Source organism: Sceloporus occidentalis, unplaced genomic scaffold, assembly GCF_023333645.1.
Source record: "Sceloporus occidentalis isolate IW3139 unplaced genomic scaffold, rSceOcc1.0.p SCAF_1, whole genome shotgun sequence".
Lineage (NCBI taxonomy): Eukaryota > Metazoa > Chordata > Lepidosauria > Squamata > Phrynosomatidae > Sceloporus > Sceloporus occidentalis.
Genome location: NW_028316981.1, coordinates 233,020,193 through 233,045,765, shown reverse-complemented (window position 1 = coordinate 233,045,765; position 25,573 = coordinate 233,020,193). Strand labels below are relative to the sequence as shown.

General features: G+C 40.0%; 1 protein-coding gene across 2 annotated transcripts in view; it reads left to right on the top strand.

The window, feature by feature from the left end:
- The window catches only part of RIC1 (RIC1 partner of RAB6A GEF complex), a 71,736-nt gene that overhangs the window by 39,636 nt on the left and 6,527 nt on the right, over positions 1 to 25,573 (top strand). For both annotated transcript variants that reach the window (XM_089489999.1, XM_089490008.1), the window contains 14 exons: positions 6 to 150; positions 2,324 to 2,372; positions 6,307 to 6,459; positions 6,725 to 6,922; positions 10,149 to 10,187; positions 10,681 to 10,791; positions 11,956 to 12,045; positions 12,764 to 12,924; positions 13,692 to 13,830; positions 16,051 to 16,167; positions 17,946 to 18,674; positions 19,888 to 20,046; positions 22,308 to 22,444; positions 22,695 to 22,981. In XM_089489999.1, the coding sequence (XP_089346125.1) occupies positions 6 to 150; positions 2,324 to 2,372; positions 6,307 to 6,459; positions 6,725 to 6,922; positions 10,149 to 10,187; positions 10,681 to 10,791; positions 11,956 to 12,045; positions 12,764 to 12,924; positions 13,692 to 13,830; positions 16,051 to 16,167; positions 17,946 to 18,674; positions 19,888 to 20,046; positions 22,308 to 22,444; positions 22,695 to 22,981 (2,514 nt within the window). The remainder of the gene's footprint in view (positions 1 to 5; positions 151 to 2,323; positions 2,373 to 6,306; positions 6,460 to 6,724; positions 6,923 to 10,148; positions 10,188 to 10,680; positions 10,792 to 11,955; positions 12,046 to 12,763; positions 12,925 to 13,691; positions 13,831 to 16,050; positions 16,168 to 17,945; positions 18,675 to 19,887; positions 20,047 to 22,307; positions 22,445 to 22,694; positions 22,982 to 25,573) is intronic.

Genomic DNA, 25,573 nt, shown 5'->3' with positions numbered 1-25,573 from the left:
AATAGATATTTGGAACAAAACAGGAGCTGTTAAACTTATCAGATGGTCTCCTGATAACTGCGTTGTTATGGTGACCTGGGAGTGTGGAGGTCTTTCCTTATGGAGTGTATTTGGTGCTCAGCTTATCTGTACTCTAGGAGGAGACTTTGCGTAAGTATTTTAAACATATTATTTTTAAACAGAGGAAGTACAGGAAAATACCTCATCTCTTGATCAGCTGTTTACTTAAGCATGAAACAATTGCTACAGTTTATCAAATGAGTATATATAATGAGTTGCGTCTTAACAATCATTTGACAACGCTTTTTGAATGGTCTGTTAAAATTCTCCTTACAATATGTTAAGTTATATTTGTATCTATTAGAACAACCTCTTGCACTTATTTTATTTCAGTTTATATTTATCCTGCTTCCCCCCAATAAGGGACTCAAAGTGGCTAATGTCTTAGGAGTTTATCAAACGGGATTAATGTCTTTTAAATTTGAATGAAAAGAAAGTGGGGCAGAACGCATTCACTTAAAGTAGCTAGTTTAGCGCAATTACGTGAATGTGCATTGCGTTAGAACTGGCTTCCCATTGCCCGAAAATAGTATGCCATTACCTGAATTTATGTGTGGCAGTCTATCACACAATAATGTGAAACCACATATTTGCATTCTGACTGACTTCCCATTGCCCAAATTTGTGTGTAGTGGGTTATCCTGCAATAACATTAAACCCCATGATTGCGTTCAGATTGCCATTGGATTATACTTGCTATTTCCCTTGTCTGATAAACTCCATAGTGAGGCTTGCTATGAGGCCCAGCTACAAAACCTGTTTCTGAATCTTGCTACATTTCCTATACAGTGGTACCCCGGGATACGAATTGACCGCATTACGAAATTTCCGGGGTACGAAAAAGTTAGATTTAAAAAAACTGTTCCGGGTTACGAAAGATTTTTCGGGTTACGAAATTAATTTCGGCGCGAAATTTAAATCGGAAGCGCGGCTAGCGGCTTTCCAGCGCCTTTTCGGGTTGCGAAATGTATCGGGTTACGAACGGCGCCGCGGAACGAATTAATTTCGTAACCCGAGGACCCACTGTATCGCTTATACAGTTCTCCCTCCATATTTGCAGGGGTTAGCAAAATGAGACCCCCACAAATATGGAAAAATCACGAATATCTCCACCCCCACTCAGAAGCCAGTTAAAGGGAAGGGTGTGTTGGGAAGAGGAACAGCTCTGCACGCTCCTTTTTTCCCCACCCTCCTGCCTCTTTAATTGGCTCCATGCCTCTTCTTCTCCCTATTCTCTCCTTGAGCATCTCAACGAGAGGATTGGGGAGGAGAAGGCAAGAGGTGCCTTGGCCCCTCCGAGACGCTTTTCCTCCTCGATCCTTTCCCTGGCCATACCAAGGAGAGGATCGGGGAAGAGAAGGCAAGAGATGCCTTGGCCCCTCTGAGACTCTTCTTCTCCCTGATCCTCTTCTTGGGCCGCCCAGGCAAAGGGTTGGGGAGGAGAAGGGTTTGGGGGGGAGGGGGCAAGACACCTCCTGCCTTCGCCTCCCAGATCTCTCCCTGAGCTTCCCAAGGAGAGATCGAACAGGGATTGGGCAGGGAAAGGGAGGAGGAATGCCCACATTAGCGGTCTTGACCTCATGAATAATCAAAACTGAGTCTCAAGGCCATGAATACGGAGAGCCAACTATATTTGTAAACATTTCACCTAATTAAATTTAATGTCTTAGAGCAGCTTGTGTCTTTGTTGCCCATATTTCAGCCTCATGAGCAGCCTCTGCTTGATTGTATGAAGTTTCTGTAGGAGACCAGATATTTTGTCACCTGTTGTTGGAAGATGTAACTCTCCTAGGTTTTTCTACTTTATAGGTATAGGATAGGAATGTATCTGTGGCTACAGAACTTTTCCTGATGGCTCTTTGCCCAATCTCTCTGTTGCTGTTGGGAAGGTTAAATTTGGCACATTAGTTTTTAAATCTTGATTTATTATAGAAAACATTTTTTTTTTGCAAATCATCACCAGACTGATTGATGTTATTTGTGTGTGCACATGCACATGAAGGGTAGGTTATATTTGCATGTTTGACATAATATCAGAAAACAGAATAAGAAATTTGTAATGTTTTACAGACAGGACTTTGTCTTCATTTTAATATGCCTTACTGAAAAGGATGGATTTGGAAATAAGGAGGGGCAAGTCTTTATTGTGATTAGTGTGCCCTTGTGTTATAGGAGTATCAGCAGAAATTCTGTGCTGCATCTTGTTAAATGTTAATATCTACTTTCAATCTAATGTTATTGTTTTTGCATTTTTTTGTTTTAGTCATCAATCTGATGGTACCAAAAAAGACCCTCTAAAGATCAGCTCTATGGTAAGCACTGTTCAACCTACTCTTTGCACATGGATGTACAAGAAAAGACAAATAAATCCTGTTTGGATTACTGTAATATGCTCTATATGAGGCTGCCTTTGAAAGGTGCTCAGAATCTTCAATTGGCCCAAAGAGCTTCAGCCAGATTGTTAACACACAACTCCCTTCTTGTAGCAGCTCCACTGGCTACCAGTCTGTTTTGGGGTATTATTCAAAGTGCTGGTTTTGACCTGTAAAGCCCTATACAGCTTGGGTCCAGGTTATTTGAAAAACCATATCTCATTTTGAATGGGGAGAGCCTATGAAAGAACTAGAAAAGATTCTAAAATGCAAAGATACACAACTGAATACAAAAGTCAGAATTGTACAAGCCATTGTTTTCCCTATTACCCTGAATAGATGAGAGAGCTGTACAGTTCAGAAAGAAAATAGGAGGGAAATCAATTCATTTGAAATGTGGTGCTGGAGAAAAATGCTGGGTATAACCTGAACAGCCAACAAACAAATGGATCCTAGATCAAATCAAGCCAGAAATCTCCTTGGAAACTAAGATGATAAAACTAAGGCTGTCATACTTTGGACACATGAGATAGCACAACTAATTGCAAAAAACAATAAAACTAGGAAAGGTGGAGGGAAGTAGAAAGAGGAAGGTTGCATGCTAGATAGATGGACTTTATAAAAGTGGTCATGGGTATAAATTTGCAGGCACCAAGCAGAGCAGTGGAGGACAGGGGTTCTTGGAGATGTCTCATCCACAGGGTCACCATGGGTTGAGATCAACTCAAGGGCAGTTAACAACTAAAACCTCCTTTTATGAGCCTATTAGAACTTTAAGATAGTCTGGAAAGGCCCCTATTCGCTGTCCCCAGAAATAGATACTGAAAAGCATGTATTAGGTGCCAACAGAAAAAGGAAACTAGTCTCCACATGCTTATTGGTGGTCTGAATTTATTCTTTAAAAGCCCAGTGTATTTTTTCTTCAAAAGCCCAAAATGTTTCTGTGCACTCCCAAAACAGACCTTTTCTCTGTTCCACCACCTTCTCAGTCTTGTTTGGAACAAGGGAAAGGGCCTTCTCTGTGGTTTCCCCCAGACTCTGGAACTCACTTGCTAGAGAAGCCATGTCCCCTTTCTTGTTCTTTTTCAGCCATCAGTCTTTTACAAACTGACTAGGCTTTTAATACTGTGTGGTGCTTTTTAAAGATTTGTATATAGTCTTTTAGGGATTTTTAATATTTTAAATGTTTAATATTTTAACTATATAAATTGTCTAATTTTTTAAAATGTTAGGTCTATATTTTCATTAATGTTTTTGTATTGTTTTTAATTTTTATTGTTTTAAATATGTTGTTAGCTGTCTTGAGTCCCATTATTGGGAGAAAGGCAGGATAAAAATGAATTAAATAAATTAATAAATAATCTTAATTTTGCCCACATTATTCCAATATTATTTTACAGTTTTAATGTTAAAATGTTCAGTTTTCAGGTTGCTGCCATTACTGTAAATAGCCAGGAGGAGACATTCAGATTCATAAAGGCTTGCCATGTAGTAGTAGAGAGTGATGTTTACATCTTGTGACCATCTTGATCATTTTCTTTAGCTAAAAGGGTGGAGGGTGAGGTCTTATAATTGCTGAGTTGAGGTGATGGTGAGGCAAAGCTTTTTGACATGTTATGATATTTTCTTGAGTGTTATCAATCTATAAATCCAGATGGGTTTGGCTACCACCTAACTGTTTTTTGCTGATCACAGAAGAATTAATTTTTGGTTTTGTACTGGCAAAAATTAGTATTCATTTGCCTTTTTATTATAATATGCACTGTGAGTAAAATATAAATTCAAAATGCAATATATTGATCAAACTCCTATATCAGGGTAGCATGGTATAAATCTCTTCATGTTGAGTTACTAGTTGATTGAACTATGCAGCCCTTGTATTGAATATGTAGCCCTTGCACAATCCAGTGTGCAACAGCACTGCATGCATAGTTCCACTTCAGCAACCTTGAAACAAATGTAGATATTCTGCTTCAGACAAAAGTGTTCAACTATTTTTATAGGGGATTTTCAGCATGCATAAGTCACCAACAGATTCAGCCACTGTGTGACATTCTTATTAAAAAGGAGAATGTTATTTAATACTTTATCCAAAAATAGGATTTCTCTAAAAGGAGAGATTTTATCTGCGTATCAGGTTTCATTCAATACTGAATAGACTTTCTTCTGACAAGTATACAAGCCTGGGCAGATGGTTGTTGTTGTGTGCATTCAAGTCATTTCTGACTTATTGCAAACCTGTCACAGGGTTTTCTTGGCAGAATTTGTTCAGAGGGGTTTGCCGATCAGAACATACTTGGACAGACTGGATAAAAATTTCCTCATAACTAATATTGTCTTTTTTACCATTCAGTTACCCATTCAAAATTAGGAACATGTGAACTGGCTTTTTAGGTTAGGCAGATTTTTTTTAACTACAAATTCTGTAAAGTCAACAGTTTATTCAAAAAGTTCTAATCCTGTTGGATAATTTACACTTGTTGATGTTTATACCTCATTTTTTTCTTCACTAAGCAAACTTTTAACTGAACACTATAGCCTTATACCTTCTTATGACCCATTTGAGCAAAGTGATAGGACTTCACCTGCTTTTGGGACCAATCAGGCCACTGGAGACTAAATCCAGTTTAGTCCCAAGTGGAGTATGAATGAATCTTGTTAACTGCTGCTTCTGCATTGACTATGGGTTATGCAATCACCTACTGATGTACAATAACATACAAAATCCATAAAATAGTGATACCTTTATTGAGTCAACCAAAATGCACAAAATACATGTTGCAAGATTTCAAAGCTTCACTGGTTTCTACATCAAGCAAAGCTGTTAAAAATCATACAGGAGAAAACATTACAACAGTGTTAGTCTCAATCCTGCATTTTGTAACGATGTGGCTGTTCTCAGTTCAGGTGGTTCATTGTTGTGTGCCTTCAAGTTGTTTCCGATTTATGGCGAATTGAAGGCAAACTATCACGGGATTTTCTTGGCAAGGTTTGTTCAGAGGAGATTTGCCATTGTCTTCCTCTGAGTCTGAGAGCGTGTGACTTGTCCAAGGTCACCCAGTGGGTTTCATGGCCGAGCTTGGAATAGAACCTGTCCATGTTCAGGTGGTATTGGTGAGCAAATCATGCAGGCAGGTCCCTCCTCCTTCTGGTCATGTGGGTACTCCAGAAAATAAAAAAATAAGTTCCATTAGCAAGTCAAAAGGATGCTTCTCTTGAGATCCAAGTTGCCTCTGTCTTTTGTAAAGCTACAGGCTCCTTTGTTAGACAGAGAGCCCTGAGTTTCAAGAAGCCCTCCATGTTTTTGCACTAAGAACCATTTTTAGGTGCTATTTTGATAAAACATGCCAAATATAGTCCAAATGGTTTTAAGAAAATGTTTTACCTTTGTTGGAGGTAATGGTCAAGTCCCAGTTTATTGGTCCGCTCTTTAGGTTTTCCCTGATGTGGCTAAAATGCAGTATTTTACATCCAGAAAACATATCCAGGGTAGCTGAACTTGGCCATGTATCAAAGGGCAATAACATTCCAAATCCACAAAACAGTTACACATTTATTGGGCGAGCCAAAAAGCATAAAATACATGTTGCAAGCTTTTGAAGCACCATGGCTCCACATCACCTATTGATGTGTTAACTTAGGCAGCTAGAGTCACAATTGGAGGCGGTTGTTAAGTGGAAAGACAAAGGATGACCATACAGCAGGAAAATCTCGTTCTACTGTTTCTTACACATTCATACTAATATAATGTATTTTTAAGAGTGTTAAAGATAGTTTGTACTGAGTAGCAATTTGGTATAGAATGTTTATATTGTAATATGCTCAAGAATTTAAAATAAATAATGAATGCTTTTTATTTTTTATTTTTTTCTAGAGTTGGGGATCAGAAGGTTATCATTTATGGGTGATTGATGCGAATAGCTCTGCCAATTCAGTAACAAAGAGCAAGTGTAAAAACGAGTATCAGCGGTGTGGTATTTTGCAGTTTCAATTCATCAAAAGTGCACTCGCAGTTAATCCTTGCATTGTAAGTATTTATAAATCTGTTATAGTTCTGGGCCTTTTAAAATATTTGTTTGGACAGATTTTGTCCTAATATTTTGATCACAAAATATTTTCTTTATTATCACATTGGTATGCAAGCTCACTGATAAAAGTCTGTCAAAAACAAAGCTGGTACCATTTAAAAACAAGCTTCATTAGTAGTTCAATTTGATTTCTTTCATTTTAATTGATTTTTTTACTGTTTCCTAATGATTTGCAAAGTATTGATTTTATTCATTTATTCATAGAGCAACCAGGAACAGGTCCTCCTTCAGGGAGAAGATCGCTTGTACTTGAACTGTGGAGATGCTATACAGGCTCAGAATCCCAGATGTTCCTCAGCACACTCTGAACATAAGGCTCTCAGAGGCCAATTTTCAGATGGAAGCATAGATTCTCAGGGTTTAAGCACTTTATTGGGGCACAGACATTGGCATGTTGTACAGGTAACTTTATTTCTTGGTTTGTATTTCATCCCATCTTTGATTTTTATGTGCTTGTCAGCATATTGCTGTATAATAGAATTAGATGAGAGATTCAAAGACTTTTTCAAGATTCACATCATGAGTTTTGTGACTTTGTTGGAGCTGGAAGAAACAGGAAACAGTTGTCTCTAATGCAGGGGTGGACTGCTGTCAGGTTGGGGAGTCACATTGGGGAGGACCTCATATCCCAACTATCCCATGCCCAGTTTTCCCCAAATGCCCCCATCAACCCTAGCGGGCCTATGAGCAATTTTTCTATTCCCCCACAGGTCATTGTAGGCATGGGGGAGGCCTTTTTCCACAGTGATTTGAAAATATTTTTCTGAGTTGTTTCCTTTTGAATAAAAGGCCTCTTTTGGCCCTAAAATGGCCTAGAGGGCCATAATGAAGCAAAATTGCTCCCTATGATTCCTAGGGGGTATTTGGCAGCAGTTGTTTTGCAGAATAAATTTTGGGATGCTGAGGGTTTTGAGGGCCACAAAATGGCATTGAAGGGGGCATACGTTCTCCAATCTTTCCTAGTTAAATAATTCCTCTCACTCCACTTTTATATTGCCAAGGCATTACCTATTCAGTGGAGAATGGAGTTTGAATAAGAGGCCAAAAACCCAGCACTTTCAAGCCAAGGTGGCACCAATCCAGTTATTAAATCTAGCTAGACAGTTACATTAGGCCCCATACAGACAGGCCAAAATAAAGCTGCTTTAGGTCACTTTGGAGGTATGCTGTTTAAGTGATACATGCGTCCTAAGAGGCCATAAGCCAGCTCCAGTCCTAAGGACTGGAATCTTTGGTGCAGCTTCTGGCCTCTTAAGATGCATGTGTCATTTAAACAGCATACCTCCAAAGTGACCCGAAGCAGCTTTATTTTGGCAGTCTGTATGGGGCCATTAATTACCAAAATAAATAGGTATTCTGGGACTGGTGTAAATTCTAAAAACTGTATATACTTCTGTGTAAGTTGACTTCATGTGTAAGTCAAGGGCAGGTTTGGGGGCCAAAATTGTAGATTTTGATGTGGTCTGTGGATACGTCGAGGGTAAAATGGAGCTCCTTTAATCTATGAAGTTTTCCCACTGTGACAGACAGAGATCACTTCTCTGCTGTGCTGGGGAAATGCCAAAAAGCTGCTATTGCTGCCATTTTTCCTCCTAGGATTGCAAAAGGCCTCTGGAGAAAGTACAGGAGACTGATGTTTCTTTAAGGTTCTCATGGGATGGACTATGGTGAGACCAACCCACCTATAGTAAAGAGCTTTCACCAAGTTACTCCGAAGGCTTCTTAGCTTCCTCGCCTTCCAGAGATGGGCAGTGAGGAGCAGGGTTGAAGAAGCAGAGGGTGCCTATTCAGTCCTGCTCCCCCCCCCCCCCCCCCGTAGTAAAGTGCTTTTGCCAAAAAGGCTTATTGGTTTCCAAACCTCTAAGAATCTGTGGGCTCACTCTGTGTTGAGAGACCCTGTAAGAAGCACCTGACCCCTCTGCCACCAGAGACAGAGCAGAGGATGTGTGTTGCTTTCTTCAGGTGTTCCCAGCATGGAATAAGAACCGGATTCTCAGGGCTCAGTCCATGCCAATAAATCTTGGAAGAATCACTCACTCTCTCTGCTCTCCCCACCACGGCAGGGAAGTGCCAAAAGAGTCACTGGAGAGAAAGAGAGAGAGGAGGGGGCATGTTGCTTTCTTCAGGCTCTCTAGGCACAGACAACACTGTTGGATTTTCAGAGCTTAGTTTGTGCCTAGAAAGCCTGGAAGAAGCACCTATCGCCTTTACTCTTCCTGCAGTGTATCCCCAAAAGAGCTGCAAAAGAGGAAGGGGCCCATTGCATCCTTCAGGCTCTCCTGGCACAGATTAAACTCTTGGAGCTTAGTCCGTATCAAGAGAGCCTGAAAGAAGCTCCCACCCCTCAGGTCTCCCCACAACAGAAGGGAAGTCCCAAAGGAGCCACCGACATTTTTATGAACAGGCATTATTAAAGGCCAGAAGTTGTGCCGCAGTAGGCTGAGGTACCACATTGACCCATATGCAACCCAGGGTTTTGGACCATTTTTTGCACATTTCTTTTTACTTATAGACAAGTATATGGTAATTCCTTTTGACAGCTGATAGCAGTATAGAAATGTCATACTAGACCACATAATCTCAGACACTGAGTGTGACATCTATATTTAAGAAAGGTCAGTTGTGCCTGCATTACAAATGTTAATGAACCTGAGTGTGGGTAATAAAATATTAGCATATTATTGTAGTAGTGAAACGACTTCGCTAAGTAATGATTTTGATACACTTGTATAGGTAACTGAGCATCTTATTTTTAATTTTGGTGTAACAAACAGCTGCTTTTACAAACATACAGGGCAAACCTATCATTGACTTGTTATCAGACTTGTAAAGCATAATCAGAGATATTCTCTGCTTTGTCACGCTTGTGCCAGCAGGCCACAAGGGAGGAAGCAGCCATGGTTTATTCTTTGTTTACTCTTTCTCAATCCAAATGGTCTACTTTAAATTGTTTCTGCCTAATAATGCTAGCTGGATGGCAGTGCAGGGATGAGGATGATCTTCAAATGGTAACGCTGAGAGACAAAACATGGAGGCTTCCATAATGGCTGCAGTTGGGGGATTCTGAGATTGAGTGTCTTCATCGCAGGACAGATCTCTTCCACTCTTGGAAAAAGATATCCAGTCAGTTCTGTGAGCTTTGATTTGACATATCAGGCATCATAATATTGCAGCTTCAGTTTCTACCCATTGAAAGATATTTACTGTGATGTATTGTGTGTGTGTGTGTGTTTGTTTTTTACATAAAATGATTCCATGTTCAAACATTTTATGAGACAAGTTATAGGTAGAACACTACAGACAATAGTTCTCAAAGAAAGGTGGGATATAAATATTTGAAATAAATAAAAATATTGATCTGATTGTACTTTAAAATTGATATATCCATTGCAGGAAATTTAAGATACTCTAGTAGGTAGGACACATAGTGAAGCCCTGAAGTTTCACTCTAGAGACTGAATTGGGCCACATAGAGAATATCTTCATATAGTTTGGAAATACATATTTGCATTTGAAATTGGATGGAATACAGGAAAACCTGAAAGAAAGGCAGGGGGGACACTGACTTTGAATTGTAGAAATGTTTAATAATTTCATTAATGCCTTTTTGCTGTTTGTTTTTTTTAAGATTCACAGTACCTACTTAGAAATTAATTGGCCTATAAGGGTAAGTTGATTTTTTTTAACTTTTATATCTTACAACTGTAGACTCCATTTAATGTAAACTTTAAATTTTATAGAAATGAAAACAGAGTAGGATGAAGGTTATTTTAAAACTTTAATACTTCTGAACATTAGCCAAGAATCAGGTGTGGGCACTACAGTAACATAAGGGGATTGCACTTTCTTAGAGATTGTGTAAGTGCAGTCCCTAGTGTAGCCAATCATTTTGCAAGTATACACCAAGCCCTCTTGCTCACTTATGATTTAATGCATAGGGAGCTAATAAGCCAATGTGCAGTGGGTAGCTTAGGCTCGTGATGAAATTGCTTGTGCAGATGTAGGAAACACTAATTATCCTGGCATATATTTATATTGCACTCTTAAGTGCATGACATCATTGTTTGGATTAAACCAGGGAAGATGCTAGCCTAATACTTCACACTTTTTATTAAGAAACTCTGACAAGTTGTATTGTTTCTTCTTTTCCACATGAACAGTTTTCAGCCATCGATAAGATGGGGCAGAATGTAGCCGTAGTTGGCAAGTTTGGTTTTGCACATTATTCTTTGCTTTCCAAAAAGTGGAAGCTGTTTGGAAACATTACCCAGGTGAGTAGTTATACTTAAGAGAAGATGGAAAAAGTACATTAATGTCTGAAAATTTTTTTAATGAATGTATATGATAGAAGGTAACATCCTAGATGTATACTGATTCTGAGTCCTAGTTTTGGGGGAAAGGTGGGGTATAAAGAAAGGTGGTGGTGGTGATGATGATGATGGTGGTAATGATAATATTGGCTGGCATTCTGTATTGCAGTTACATATTCATAACTTGGAATTATTTATCTGTAACTGCTCCATATTCAGTAAGACTAGATAGTCTTACTGTAAGACTATGTAGATGTTCCCCCAGCTTCACATCAGGTGAAGGAAATCTGTTCAGCTGCCAAATGGAGGGCAAGGGCGATGACATTTCCATCTCTCCTCCCATCGGTGATTGAGGCTGCAATCCCCTGTTGTAATTCCTCATTTCATTCTTGCTTGCTGGTGGGAGGGGACTGGAAGCATCTTCCTCCTTGCATGCCAATCAGCTGCTGAACAGATATTCTTTGCCTAAAGCAGCTGCTTGCAGTTTAGGTGGGCTCCACTCAATATACAAAAAATGAAACCCTAATATGTTCTTGCTGTACGGCCAAACAGATGGACCTGATTTGACTCTTTGCCAGGCAGCATCATACTCTCTGCTTACTGTGGTTGTGGTGAAGTTAGAGTAATGCTTACTTGGTGGCAGACCATGTGTTTTCATGCCAGAGGTCTGGCACCTCCAAATAAAAGGATCAGATAGTTGATATAAAAGATCCTTAGACTGTGCTTCTGGAGTGCTGGTGTCCATAAAATAGACTGTAGCAGCCTTGATGGAAAAGTAGTCTGATAAGTAAGTTTTTGTACTGATTATTTTGGCTCCTTTTTATAGGGATTTATGGGGTACTAAACACTTTTAGAGTGAGATGAACAACTTCAGTCATTCATTTCTTCTTTATATGTAAATATAAAGAGACCTGTGAGAGAAACAATAAAAGGACTTTGGTTTTTTAAGTTAATGCATATTTTACAAATTTTGCTTAGGTTTCAACTTTCCTTTTGTTAAATAACAATATAGTAATTAGAATAATTTATGAGTGACTCTAAGGCTTGCAGGGTCTCTTCACTGTTCATGGATTAATTGCTGGATTTTTTTAAAGTTCATTTATTCCTGCCCTTTTTTACTCATAGGAACAAAATATGACGGTGACTGGTGGCTTAGCATGGTGGAATGATTTCATTGTTATTGCATGTTATAACTTAAATGATCGCCAAGAAGAGGTAAGACATGGATCTTTAAAACAGTGACCGTGACCATGGGGTTAAAATTGCATTCCTGTGGCTTTTTTATGGGAGAATTTACATTGTACATTCTAGGGCTCCTAAGACCCTTTACCCTGTAGTAAACAATGTCTTCAGATTCCAGCCATTTAAGATGTATTATTTTCTTTCACTAAGCAATCTGCTTGGGTCCACAAGTGCCACCAAAAACTATGGATTTTAATTATTTATCTCATCACCAGTATGTCTTTTTTGTCCTGGCTAATATTAATGCATTGAACTAAAAATGTCTCATGGTGTTTCAAACAAAGCCAGCAGAGGGAAGCAGACTTCTTCTGATACTTATAACAGGTTCATTTTAGGATGAGTTTTCATGGATTACAATCTACCTTCCTCCAATGCTCTATCAGTGCTTTCAGGAGGTATCAGGTTTTAGGCAAAGCATTCTTGCACCCAACGGTTTGGGAAAGCTCTAAGCTAAGAGTGAGCAAAATGAAACTATAATTCTCTATATTCCTCACCATTGGCTCTGCTGAATTACAATTCAAAAGAATCTAAAAGACCACACTTAGCTGTAAATCAAATAGGTTGCTCAGCAAGTTTCTCTTGTTGATGTGGTTTGAGTGTTTCATTCAGGTTTTCCTACATATTTCTGAGCACTAGCATTCAGTTAATAATATTCATTACTGACTCTCTTATTTTAATTTTTTCCCCCCAGCTAAGAGTATATTTGCGAACAGCCAATCTGGACAATGCATTTGCTCATATCACCAAAGTGCAGGTGGAAACATTATTACTCAGCGTCTTTAGGGACATAGTAATTTTGTTTAGAGCTGACTGTTCTATTTGCCTTTATAGTATTACAAGAAAATCTGATGGGTGAGTATAGCATGGATCAATTGTTTAATAACTTTCTTCATTGTGTTTAGTTTCTGTGTACAAGTGAGAGAGTGAAGGGGTGTACAATTTAGCCTCTTTTAGGCAGTTTCTTAAAAAATGAGAACTTTTACAAGTTCAGACGATCACTAGAAACAGCCACACGAACAGACTTCTACTTGTGCAGTAGCATGTGACCTTTCTTGCTGCCTCCTGTATTGTCCATGCCCCAAGAGTTGTCAAATTCTTGGGAACATATTGGGAGCATATAACAGGCTGATGGTAGAGGAGAAATCTGTTAAAACAGCAATGTACATTCCACTGGCATGTGGAGAAAGACAGCTCCACGGTTAACACTGAATACTTATAGCTATTTCTCTTGTGTTAATACAGTTAACAATGTGTATTAGTGGCCACTTCTGTCATTATGTGACATTAACCTGTGTTGGTTCCCAAAGGATGGGTCCCCCAAAAAGCAGACCTTACATATATTACTTTGTTCTCTCTTAGTTTTACTGCTAAGACAAAAATGTCAAAATTTTGGTTAATAATTTATAAGCTGTGTTTCCTTATTTTCTGCTAGGAAGACATTGTGTAGAATATTTATAGCATTAGTACTGATGATCATCTAAGGAATGCTTATTATGTGAAAATTACTATCTGTAGGCTAACAAATTGATAAATTAAGTTGCTATAGGATCTCTAAAATGAACAGATGGCTATTATGAAAATATCCCTAACAGTTCCTCATTACTATCTTTACCTTTCAGTCCTAACCCTACTACCAGTATTCAGGTTCTTCAGGAGGTATCCATGTCGCGTTATATTCCTCATCCTTTCCTTGTTGTTTCTGTTACTTTGACCTCTGTGAGAACAGAGACAGGCATCAGCTTGAAAATGCCACAGCAGGTATGTAAAGATACAGCATTTTAAGCCTACAGAGAACTAAATTACAGACATTGCTGTGTAAACTGCTAATGCTGTAGCACTGTTCCATAGGTCAGTGATTTCACTTAAGCCTTTGAAATAAAAGCTAAAAGTGGTTGTGCAGATTGAATAGTATGATTACATTCTAAGATGGAATATTTCACTGGCATATTATTGCCCTCTGTGTGGTGTGTCCTGTAAATTTAACAGTGTTAACACAGTCAGCCCTCAGTATCTGTGGATTTGCAATCCTCAGATTCAAGCATCTGCGGATGGCAAATCCGTGTTGGACCCAGTGACAGCATGGCCACACCACCATTAGGGACAAGAGGACTTCTTACCTGTCTTCCCACCAAAGGCTCAGAGACCACAGAATTCACTCTGCCAAAACAAAAACTGTGAAATCGGGGGCCACCACGTTTGCCAGGGAATTGCCTGGTGGGTTGCCTCTGTGCCTGCCTCTCCCACATTCTCGTTAGCCACTGGTTGGAGGGTGCCATCCATCACCCAGGAAGTCAGGCCAACTGAAGTTCAGGTGATTGACAGCTCCCTCCAAGCATTGGCTGACAAGAATGTGGGAGAGGTGGCCACGGAGGCAGCCCAGCAGACATTGCCCTGACAAACATGGCAGTTCACTGTTTTTGTACTGACAAAGTGAATTCTGTGGCCTTCCCAGCCTTTGGAGGGGAGGCAGGTAAGAAGTCCTCTTGTCCTGTGTGGCCATGCTGCCACTGGAGCCAATGCAGGTTTGAGCATCTGCGGATTTTGGTATCCGCGTGGGGGGAGGGAATCCCCCGAGGATACCGAGGGCTGACTGTAAAATTTATTGCTTACTAAACCTGGCCAGGCAGAGAGGCAGAGATAATCATGCTAAAGAGCAGTCTTTTGTGAATAATAATAATAATAATAATAATAATTTGTTTTATTTATATACCGCTATTCCAAAGATCATAGCGGTGAACAGCAAGTAAGCTAATTAGCAAGTAAGCTAATTTGCCCCCAACAGTCTGGGTACTCATTTTAGCGACCTCGGAAGGATGCAAGCCTGAGTCAAGCTTGGGCCCTTTTGCTGGTCTTGAACTCGCAACCTTGTGGTTTCGAGTGAATGGCTGCAGTACAGGCATTTAACCACTGCGCCACCAGGGCTCCTAGTTTTTCTTCAATCACTAAAGTAAAGTGTATGGAGAGAAGCAATAAGATTATCAAGTCTTGACCCCTAAAACCATTCCCTGTGAAAACAGGGAAGCAGCCAGTCTTTTGTGAAAACAGGATTTTCATTAAGTAGCCTTTATCTAATAGTACATTAAACATAGGTCACATGAAATGAATTGCCATCCAATAAAATAATTAAGTTTCCTTTAGCAATTAAAAAAAAACAAGGTGCTTTGGGGAGCTTAGAGTTTTCAGGAAGCGTTGTTCATCCAAGCCTGTATGGTAATTAATACATATTTTAAACCTTTGCTGGATCTGGTAGACTGGCAAAATTATTTACTGCCTTCAAACCTGCCTGTTGAGGAAAGGGTGCTCACGGGCTCAGTCAGCTGTAGATGCTTTTAGATGAAGATGGTTTTCTGGGTCAGGTTAACTCTAGTTTTAGTCTTAGCGTTGTGACAGAAACTGACTGCAGTGGGCTCTTGGTATCCCGGGGGTTTGGTTCCAGGACCTTCTGTGGATACCAAAATCTGTGGATGCTCAAGTCCCATTAAATACAGGAGATAGTAAAATGGTATCTGTGACCACAGGGGTTTTCCTGCCAATGCTCTGAGGCTTTTCTTTTTCCTCAGAAACACCACTTTACCCCTTGGTCCTGGCACTTGCCTCACTTTTACCCTTAGTATATTTCTCCTTAAATGAATTAGGGTTGAGGTTCCCAAGTGGAGGGAGGTCATTGCTTTTTGGGGTTTATCTTCTTTCCCAGAGAATAGGTCCCCGAAGCTGGTAATGGAAGAGCATTGCTGTTCTCTATGAAGGTTATTGTGTGCAGCTCCTTGGGATTTAGCATTGTACTTCATGATGTTTAATATCTTTATGAAGCCACTGGGAAAAGATAATTGTAATCCATGTGCTTAACATGCTCCTGATACGCCAGCTCTGTTTTTCCAATATCAGCCATGGTCTGGATGAGTGTGCACGAATATATGTTTACACAGTAGATAATGTAAAACTGGAAAAAATAATAATAAAGCTCTTTCTTTCCTGTAGGCATGTGAAGCAGAGAGCATTATGCTAAACTTAGCAGGACAGTTAATTATGGTACAAAGGGATCGTTCTGGACCACAGATACGAGAAAAGGAAAGTAGTCCTAACCAAAGGAAACTTGTGAGTTAACATGAAAATAACACTATCTTTTCTCTACTTTTCAGAAGTAGTAGTAATATGCATTATGACTAAGAAGTGTTAGTTTAAGATGATGAATACAACTAGGCATTAAACCATCTGAGATTCTTTGTAGGATGAATGATTGTAAATATTGTACTTCCTTGAATTATGTACAAGGCAGTTTTTAAAACAGTTGTATAATATGTGTCAAATGTAATGTGTATTTGCCTAGCTGCATCCACTCATGGGTACCCTAATTCATAGAATCATAGAATCGTAGAGTTGGAAGAGACCACAAGGGCCATCCAGTCCAACCCCCTGCCATGGAGGTACTCTCAATCAAAGCATACTTGGCAGATGGCCATCCAGCCTCTGTTTAAAGACCTCTAAGGAAGGAGACTCCATTACACTCCGAGGGAGTGTGTTCCACTGTCAAACAGCCCTTACTGTCAGGAAGTTCCTCCCAATGATGATGATGATAATAATAATAAATGATTTATTTATAGCCCACCCAATCACAAGGAATCCAGGTGAGTTACAGCAATAAAAATACATAAATATAAAATACATAAAAATAAAAATACACTCTTATTCTTGAGGCTAGCCCTGATGGAGATGGGCCAGCCTTTTCACTCCCTTCCAGGCCAGAAGATGACAGTTGCCATGGAGGGAGGGCTCTTCTTCTTGAGTTGGAATCTCTTTTCCTGTAGCTTGCATCCATTGTTCCAGGTCCTGTTCTCTGTAGCAACAGAAAAAAAGCTGGCTCCCTCCTCAATATGACATCCCTTCAAATATTTAAACAGGGCTATCATATCACCTTTTAACCTTCTCTTCTCCAGGCTAAACATCCCCAGCTCCCTAAGTCGTTCCTTATAGGGCATGGTTTCCAGACCCTTTACCATTTTAGTCATCCTCCTTTGGACACGCTCCAGTTTCTCAACATCCTTCTCAACAGCTGAAAAATTAACATACAATATAAAAATCATTCACAAATTGTTCAGTTGTGTGTTACTGCTATGTAACACACACAGTTCTTTGTCTTCATTAAATTCTTTCTCCCAGTATAAGGACTCAAGGCGGCTAAAGTTTTTTAAAACAGTACATATTAAAAACAATACAAAGCATTAAAATGTAGATGCAAAGTTTTAAAAAAACAATTAAACAATTTTTAAAAGTTACTAAAATTAGAGCTATATTTCAAACTCTTTATAAAACTCAATACAAACATTGCACAGCATTTAAAGTCCAACGTTTGTCAATTTGAGAAAGTCTGGTGGAATAAGAATGCTTTCACCTGCCACTAAAAGGAGAGCAGGGATGGGGCCAACCTGGCCTGTCTAGGAAGGGAACCCCTGAGCATGGGAGCAGCCACTGAGAAGGCGCTCTCTCTTGTTCCCACCCAGTGAGCCTTAGAGGGTGGTGCGACAGAGAGAAGGACCTCGCCTGATGATCTTAGTGCTGTAGTGGGCTCATAAAGGGAGATATAGTCCTTCAAATAACCTGGACCCAAGCCATATAGCCCTAAACTTGGGATTTTGCTATATCAGTAAGGAAAATACTTGGGATAACAGAAGTGTGATGTGAAAAATATTGTGAGAATACATCCAACCCCCCCCCCCCCCCCCCGGTATATGTAGTAATGTAACACTTGACCACATTTATGGAGGGGAATAGAGAGGTGGTGATGGATATATGGCTTCTCTATGATTCATTTTAACCACTTGTATGAAAAGATAGAAGGAAACATTACAATGAATTTGTTCTGTTTATATTTTTAGCTGCCATTTTGTGCTCCAGTTGTTCTTGCCCAGTCAGTTGAAAATGTTTGGACTACATGCCGTTCTAATAAACAGAAGAGACACTTACTAGAGGCTCTGTGGCTCAGCTGTGGTGGATCAGGTATGAAAGTCTGGCTTCCTTTGTTCCCCCGGGACCACCGCAAACCACATTCCTTTCTCTCAAGACGGATCATGCTGCCTTTCCACATTAACATTTACCCATTGGCTGTTCTGTTTGAAGATGCCTTGGTTCTTGGTGCTGTCAATGACACTGTGCCCTATGACTGTTTATATGCTAACAGCAGCACCATGGAACACTTAGAATTCCTCTTCCCTTTCTGTATTGTTGAGAGAACATCTCAGATCTACCTCCATCACATTTTGCGCCAGCTTTTGGTGAGGAATCTAGGCGAACAAGCCCTACTTTTGGCTCACTCCTGTGCCACGTTACCATATTTTCCTCATGTGCTAGAACTGATGCTTCATGAAGTGCTGGAAGAAGAAGCTACCTCGCGGGATCCCATTCCCGACCCTCTACTTCCCACTGTGGCTAAATTCATTACAGAGTTCCCCCTCTTCCTGCAGACAGTTGTTCATTGTGCTAGGAAGACTGAATATGCCCTGTGGAATTATCTCTTTGCTGCTGTTGGAAATCCAAAAGACTTGTTTGAAGAGTGTTTAATGGCCCAGGACTTAGACACAGCTGCTTCTTACCTTATCATTCTGCAGGTAATTGCATTCATTTTGTTCCAAAAGGAATTTGGTGGGTAAACTTGTTACACAAAAGAAAACATTTGACTTTTTAATTTTCTCTAGGACAGAGGTGAGCAGTTGTGGCCTTCTAGAAATGTTTTTGGACTGCAACCCCCATAATTGTTATCAGTCGGATATGCTGGCTAGTAAAACAGATCAAGAGGGCCACATGTCTTCACCTTTTCTTATAAAAGCTGCTTTCATTATAGGAGGAGTGAAAGAACGATTTCTGAGAGATGGGAATGGGAACACTCCTATCACCAGCAATACTATTCTTATTTTGGTGTGAGGAGGCCTGTGATGATGGGTTAACATGCCCTCTTGCCGAAGATTGCAGAGATGTATGTGACCTAGGTTTTGTCCCTCAAAAATGGATGCTACCAGTCCTTTCCCAACTCAGTTCTTCCCCTTGTCTTTACCAGAGACAGAACTCTCTTTTCACCTCCTCTCTTTCCATGTTTCACTTTGTATCTTTGCTGCTTTTGTTCACTTAGCTTTTCTTGATCCATTAGTAGCATTGTTCATACAAATATTGTTCATACAAATGATCCACCAGGTCAGTAGCCCTGTGCAGTTATATGGGCAATGACAGTTAGCAGTGGGATGTTTTAATGGAGCTGTGGAAGTTACAACTCACATTAAAGAGAGAGCCAAGTATGTTTTTGTCCGTTCTCACTTTTTGAAATCTTTTCAAAATTAGTTTTACAGTGGGCTCTTCCCATCCATGAAGGTTTGGTTCCAAGGGCCCCACAGATAGGGAAAAACCATATTAGTTGGTGACATGCACTTGCCCATGGGTATGTGGCACCGTTGACTAATATGGAATGGGGCAATCCACGGGAGCTCTAATCTGTTGATGGTTAGCCATCTGATAGTAATAGCAAGTACATTTCTATACCGCTTATCAGTGCACTTAAGCACTCCTTAAGCGGTTTACAAAGTGTAAGCTAACTGCTCCCAACAATCTGGGTACTCATTTTAGCGATCTTGGAAGGATTCAAGCCTGAGTCAAGCTTGAGCCCTTTTGCTGGTATTGAACTCGCAACCTTATAGTTTGTGAGTGATTGGCTGGAGTACAGGCATTTAACCACTGCGCCACCAGGGCTCATATGGCAGGCCCCACTGTATTTGAGAAATACATCAACTAATTTCTGGCATCTTTCTAAAAGTCCCTTTATGTTGCTTCTAGAACATGGAGGTTCCAGCAGTTAGCAGGCAGCATGCAACTTTGCTATTCAACACTGCTTTGGAGCAGGGGAAGTGGGATCTTTGTCGGCACATGATCAGATTTCTGAAAGCCATTGGCTCTGGAGAATCAGAGACACCTCCTCCGACACCAACTACTCAGGTTTGTTAAATGGCTGATCTGCTATAGATAATTAAGAAGTAGTTTCATATATGGTTTTAACTGAAAATTGTACACCAGTGTACAATTGCGCAACATTTTAATACAGTTTTATACAACTACAATTTTTGTACTATAACTTCTTAGACTTTATTGTCAGTCAACGTATGGATACAATCTGTAAAGTTATAAATAAGTTATAAGTGAGCACAGTATGAGAGACTGTAGAAAAGAGGTTCCTAACATGGGGTGGCTGCACCCCAAGGGATGCAAGATGTAATTTCAGAGGATACATCAGAGTGGTTTGTGTTCTTGAGTGATGGGTCAGGACTCATGACTCATCCAGCTCCCAGTGTGTCTTGAGAGGTGGTTAGAATCATACAAGTTGGAAGTGGTTGTGTTGCATAGATAGTAGTCTCATTGTTTATTTAATCAAAAGGAGAAAAATTTACAATTTGGAATAATTTACAGTTTTTTTCTGAATTGGCATTTTAGACACAAAGTTAAAGCTTATTTTTTAAGTTGGTTTTTTTCACCTGCAGTATTGTATGTACTTCAATTTGAGGTTTAAAAATCAGAAATTAGACTTCTTCATCTTCAAATATGATACTAGTTTTGTTGAGTGTGCAGGCATTAACCAAACATTTTCTAGGGTGTGAGTCATAGAAAGGGTTGAAACCACTGCTGTAGAATAACTTCACTACTTTCTGAGGCTGGACAGATCAGTCTGTTTCTAGGCTGTATCATTTCCTCATGTGTTGTATAAGTCAATTGCATTCCATTTACTGCTTTTAAAAAATCATTGTATGTTATTGTATGTGTTTTGCCCCAAACTATTTGTTGGGGTCCAGAACTATATTACAAAATTCAACAAAATACACAGTCCAATAGATAACTGTATTTCAGTCCATGTATTTAGACTAGATAAATATCAGTTTGGATACTTCAGTTAAAAGTACAGTCCATACTTAGCATCCCTGCTTTGATGTCATATAGACCTTATCCGCACTGGCCAGGATACTCCAGAGGCAGCCCTGAATATCCTGGCCCCACAGCTGCCCCATTTCCCCCCGTTACTTTAGCCTCTGTTTCCGCATCGTGGTGGTTGTCTGCATGGACATCCACTGTTGCCGTGGGCCACTCACTTCTGACGTCAGAATGAAGTGCCCATTGATGGTCGCGTATGGAAACAGAGGGCTCCAGATCTTCCCGTAAGTTAGTAAGTTTTCAAAAATCATTTTATCCCTGTTAAGCCCTTGTTCTGTTGTGGGGTGCAGCAGACATCATCAGGACTGCTAACACCAGTACTGGTGTTTCAGATGTGCATTGTCTGAACAAAACGGTGCCAGAATGGTAGGCAGAAACGGACATTTTGGCCTGTGCAGCCAAGAAAGATAATATAAAATGTCCAGGTAAGCCTGTAAGAGCCTGAATTGATTCCCTTTAACTGAAGGAAGTTTTGATCTAGGTATCTTCTTTTCCTTGAAATGGAACTGCATGAATTATATTTCTGTGTAGTAGTGCCCCCTTTTCTATAAATCATAAGGACTAAATTGAATCATCGCATGCATATAAGTCAAGTGAGTGGGAAAGCTGAATGTTTTGAGTTTGCAAGGTCATTTAGTATTGCATTCTTTGGAGGGTGCAGAGGAGCAATCCACAACCACTTGGGATAATAAGGAGTCATATGTTTTGATTATTTTTGTAGACTCCCCTTTTCTAATAGAGTGTACCGGTGTCATATGCGGGCGAGCCTTACGCAGCTTCCAGCATATGCTGGAAGCTGTGCCGGAAGAAGCAGTGCTGTGCCCTAGAAAAGAGTAATGGTGTGGAGCACGAGCCCCTTTGGTTTTAATGGGGATCAAGCATACGCGGAATTTCTCTTACACAGGGGGGGGGGGTCTGGAATGGATCCCCCATGTAAAGGAAGGGACCACTGTATCAGGTTTTTATGTCCTGCCTTGCCAAGTAGACATGTTCAGTGTTTTCTTCCTTCACTACTTTCTATAATGCTTTACTTTATTGACTTAGACTTCCAACTTTTGCAATGCATTTTCATTGAACATCGACCTGCATACTGCCTCACTGAAATAATCATTCATGAAACATTTATTGCCTATGTTTCCAGAAGGTGACTAGGGAAACATAGGTATAGATAATAATAGTATGTGCTGAACTAAAAAAAAAACCCATTTTCCTCTTGTACTGGACTATATTTCTTTCATAGTTGTGTATAAACTTTCTTGTTACTTTCTTCTGTGTAGGAACCTAGTTCAAGTGGTGGCTTTGAATTCTTTAGACATCGCAGCATTAGTTTGTCCCAGTCAGGAGACGGAATTCCAGCAGGCAAATTTAACTTGCAAAAAACATTGAGCATGCCGTCTGGTCCATCAGGCAAAAGGTAATTTGATACTATAGTTTCTCCACTTTATTATGCTATATTGTATTCTCCGTATCTCTGGAACAGGACTTAGTTTCTTCTTGTTCATGTTTGAGCATTGTTATATCACATGCCATTGTTTTTTTGTTGTCAGAAACTTATAGTGGTTCAACATTATTCTTAGATGTTAAGGCAACAGAAATCAATCTTAAATTAATTTGGCTATGACCAAATTAATTTTTCAATTCCTTTTTCTTTTAATTCTCCATAGGTGGAGTAAGGACAGTGACTGTGCTGAGCATATGTACATTGATATGATGCTCTGGAGACATGCTCGGCGTCTGTTAGAAGAAATCAGGCTTAAAGACCTTGGTTGCTTTGCTGCACAGCTGGGCTTTGAGTTGATAGGCTGGTTGTGTAAGGAGCGCACCAGAGCTGCCCGGGTAGATGATTTTGTAATTGCTTTGAAGAAACTGCACAATGACTTCCTCTGGCCATTTCCAATTATTCCAGTTTGCTCCATAAATTCACCTCTCAAAAATGGAAAGTATAGAACAGGTACTGTATTATCTTGCTTAAGTCGGTAAGAAGTGAGATAGTTGTAGGCCTGACAGAAATTGGGAAGGGACAGAAATGTATCTCCAAGTTGATTGCACAACTTGCTACCTCTGTGATTGTAATAAATACAAAAATCAGATGCCTTTTAGAGGCCAATTTGCATGTCTTACCTGACAATTAAATAATTACTTTACACATGATTATTTTTGTTGTTGTGTGCCTTCAAATCATTTCTGACGTGACAGTCCTGAGACGAAACTGTTATGGGGTTTTCTTAGCAAGATTTGTTTGGGGGGGGGGGGGGGTTTAATGGCCTTCCCCTGAGGTTGAGAGAGTGTGACTTGCCTAAGGCCACCTAGCAAGTTTCCATGGCTGAGTCAATATTTGAACCCTGGTCTCCAGAGTCATAGTCCGACACTCAAACCAGTACACCATGCTGAGTCTCTTATACATTTCATTTGTACTAACAGGATGGGCTATAAAGAATTTGTTTTATGTGTTCAGGCAACTAATTTTAAAATGTAATAAGTAGTCATTGGAAAAAAAGTAATACATGGCTGATGAGTATTCCATATTTAAAATGTGCTGTAGAGGAAGGAAATGAATGTGCCTAGTTTCTTCATGGGGTATGTGAGCTGTGCCATATATAGCCTTGTTCATATACATAAATTAAAAAGCAGCTTTTTGGCTGGGAAGGTTGGTGTAAATAAAATTAATAGTAATAGCAAAGATTTTGTTGTTGTGTACCTTCAAGTCACTTCTGACTTATGGCAATGCTAAGACGATCCTATCATTGGATTTTCTTGGTAAGGTTTATTCAAAGAGAGTGTGATAACGAGGAGTCCTCCCATTGTCAGAGCCGCCCTATCAGATAACAAAGGGTTATATGGGGAAGGAGGTACAGTTGCATTTTAATGAGATTCAGTGCCACAGGTGGCAAGTTAGCAATTGCCAGTGAGATGGGTAGTTGGGCAAAAGTGTGAGCCTTCGAGATGCTTCTTAGCAGAAGTTATTAAAAGCTTGAAGCACCACAGAGGGTCCTTTGTCTCTCGCTCTCTCTAATCAGACCATGAGGTGAGCTCTGACATTGGAAGCTTGGGGGGACGGGGTCAAGGCAGGGCTGGATAAGGATTTCAGACTCCCAGCTACTCCTGGAACATTTTATCTATGAATAGATTAGGAAAATGTATTAGCTAGCTATGGCAGGTTAATTATTATTATTATTATTATTATTATTATTATTATTCCACTTAATCACTTGGAATCCAGTTATCAAGTAAATGTCCTGATTTAGTGGAAAATCTGTCTGTAATTTGTAATTTCTAATCTGTGTCCAAAGATGGTTTCTCATGTAAAGAGATACCCTGTTGCTATGAAGATTTCTTACTTAGAATAAAACTCTTTCCTTGAAAAGTACTCTGTGTCTCTCATACTCCCTTTTCACATGCCTTGGCTTGGCCTAGGAGGGAAATATCTCTGCAGGGGAAAGACCAGCAAAGTCCTGTTGCATTGCTAAAGAGGGAGGATTCAAATCAACGGGTAGTGCCAGTGAGTTTAATAGATAAGTAAGGAGGTCTCAAGGAGTCCCATCCAGCTAATGTTGGAGCAGGAAGGGGACACAGAGAACCCTCACGGAGGGTTTGCCATTGCCTTCCTCTGTGGCTGAGAGAATGTGACTTGCCTAAACCCAGGGAGTTTCCAATGGCCGAACAGGGATTTGAATGTGGTCTCCAGTTGTATTCCAATACTAAATTAGCATAATATTAATTGGCATAATGCTCAAACCACTCCACCATGCACTGGTTCAGTCAAGACAGACATTTAGAATAATATGGTTGGCACGCTTATGTGTGGTATGGTAAAGAAAAAGCAAATAAAGAATTTGAGTGCTATTGGAAATTCTGTTAAAAAACCCCAAACAATAAATTTTATAGGAAAATAGCCCTCTGGATATCACCACAAGAGGCCCTGTTCAGGAGATGACAAGAGGCAGATAGAACATGGATTAGATACAAAGTTCTGCTATATCTAGATCAAGAAAGCAATTACAAAATGATGACCAGAGAGGAATTAGAATCCAAAGAGATAAATTGTAATTGCTTAGATTCAAAATGGTCTTGAAATTAGAAGACTTTGAAAGAGAAGGAAATGAAATAGAGAATGCATTGCAGAGTAAAGGAAGACATAAAACAGCAAATTTTTACAAATATTTATTAGAGCAAGAACTAAAAAGGGAGACAATGAAAGAGACTTATGAGGTGAAACAGATGAGTGGCTAGGAGCGGCCTGTGGCTACTCCAGCCGCGATCAGGCCCCGATCAGCCTGGGACCACAGTGACTGCACAGCCTGTCTCAGAGCAGGCTGCTGCAGGAGCCCCAAACAGGCCACTGGCAGGAGTGAATTAAATCTGCTCCTTTTGCCTGTGGCTTCAGGCAGTTTCAGAGGGGCTTCCAGCCGCTCTGGGGCTGTGTGTCATCTGCACACCACATCCCTGAAGTGGCCGGAAGCCTCTCCTTTTGACCCATCTGTTAAATATGATAAAATGGGCTGAAAATAGTGGAAGTGAAATAAAACTAGAAAGCTGGGAGAAG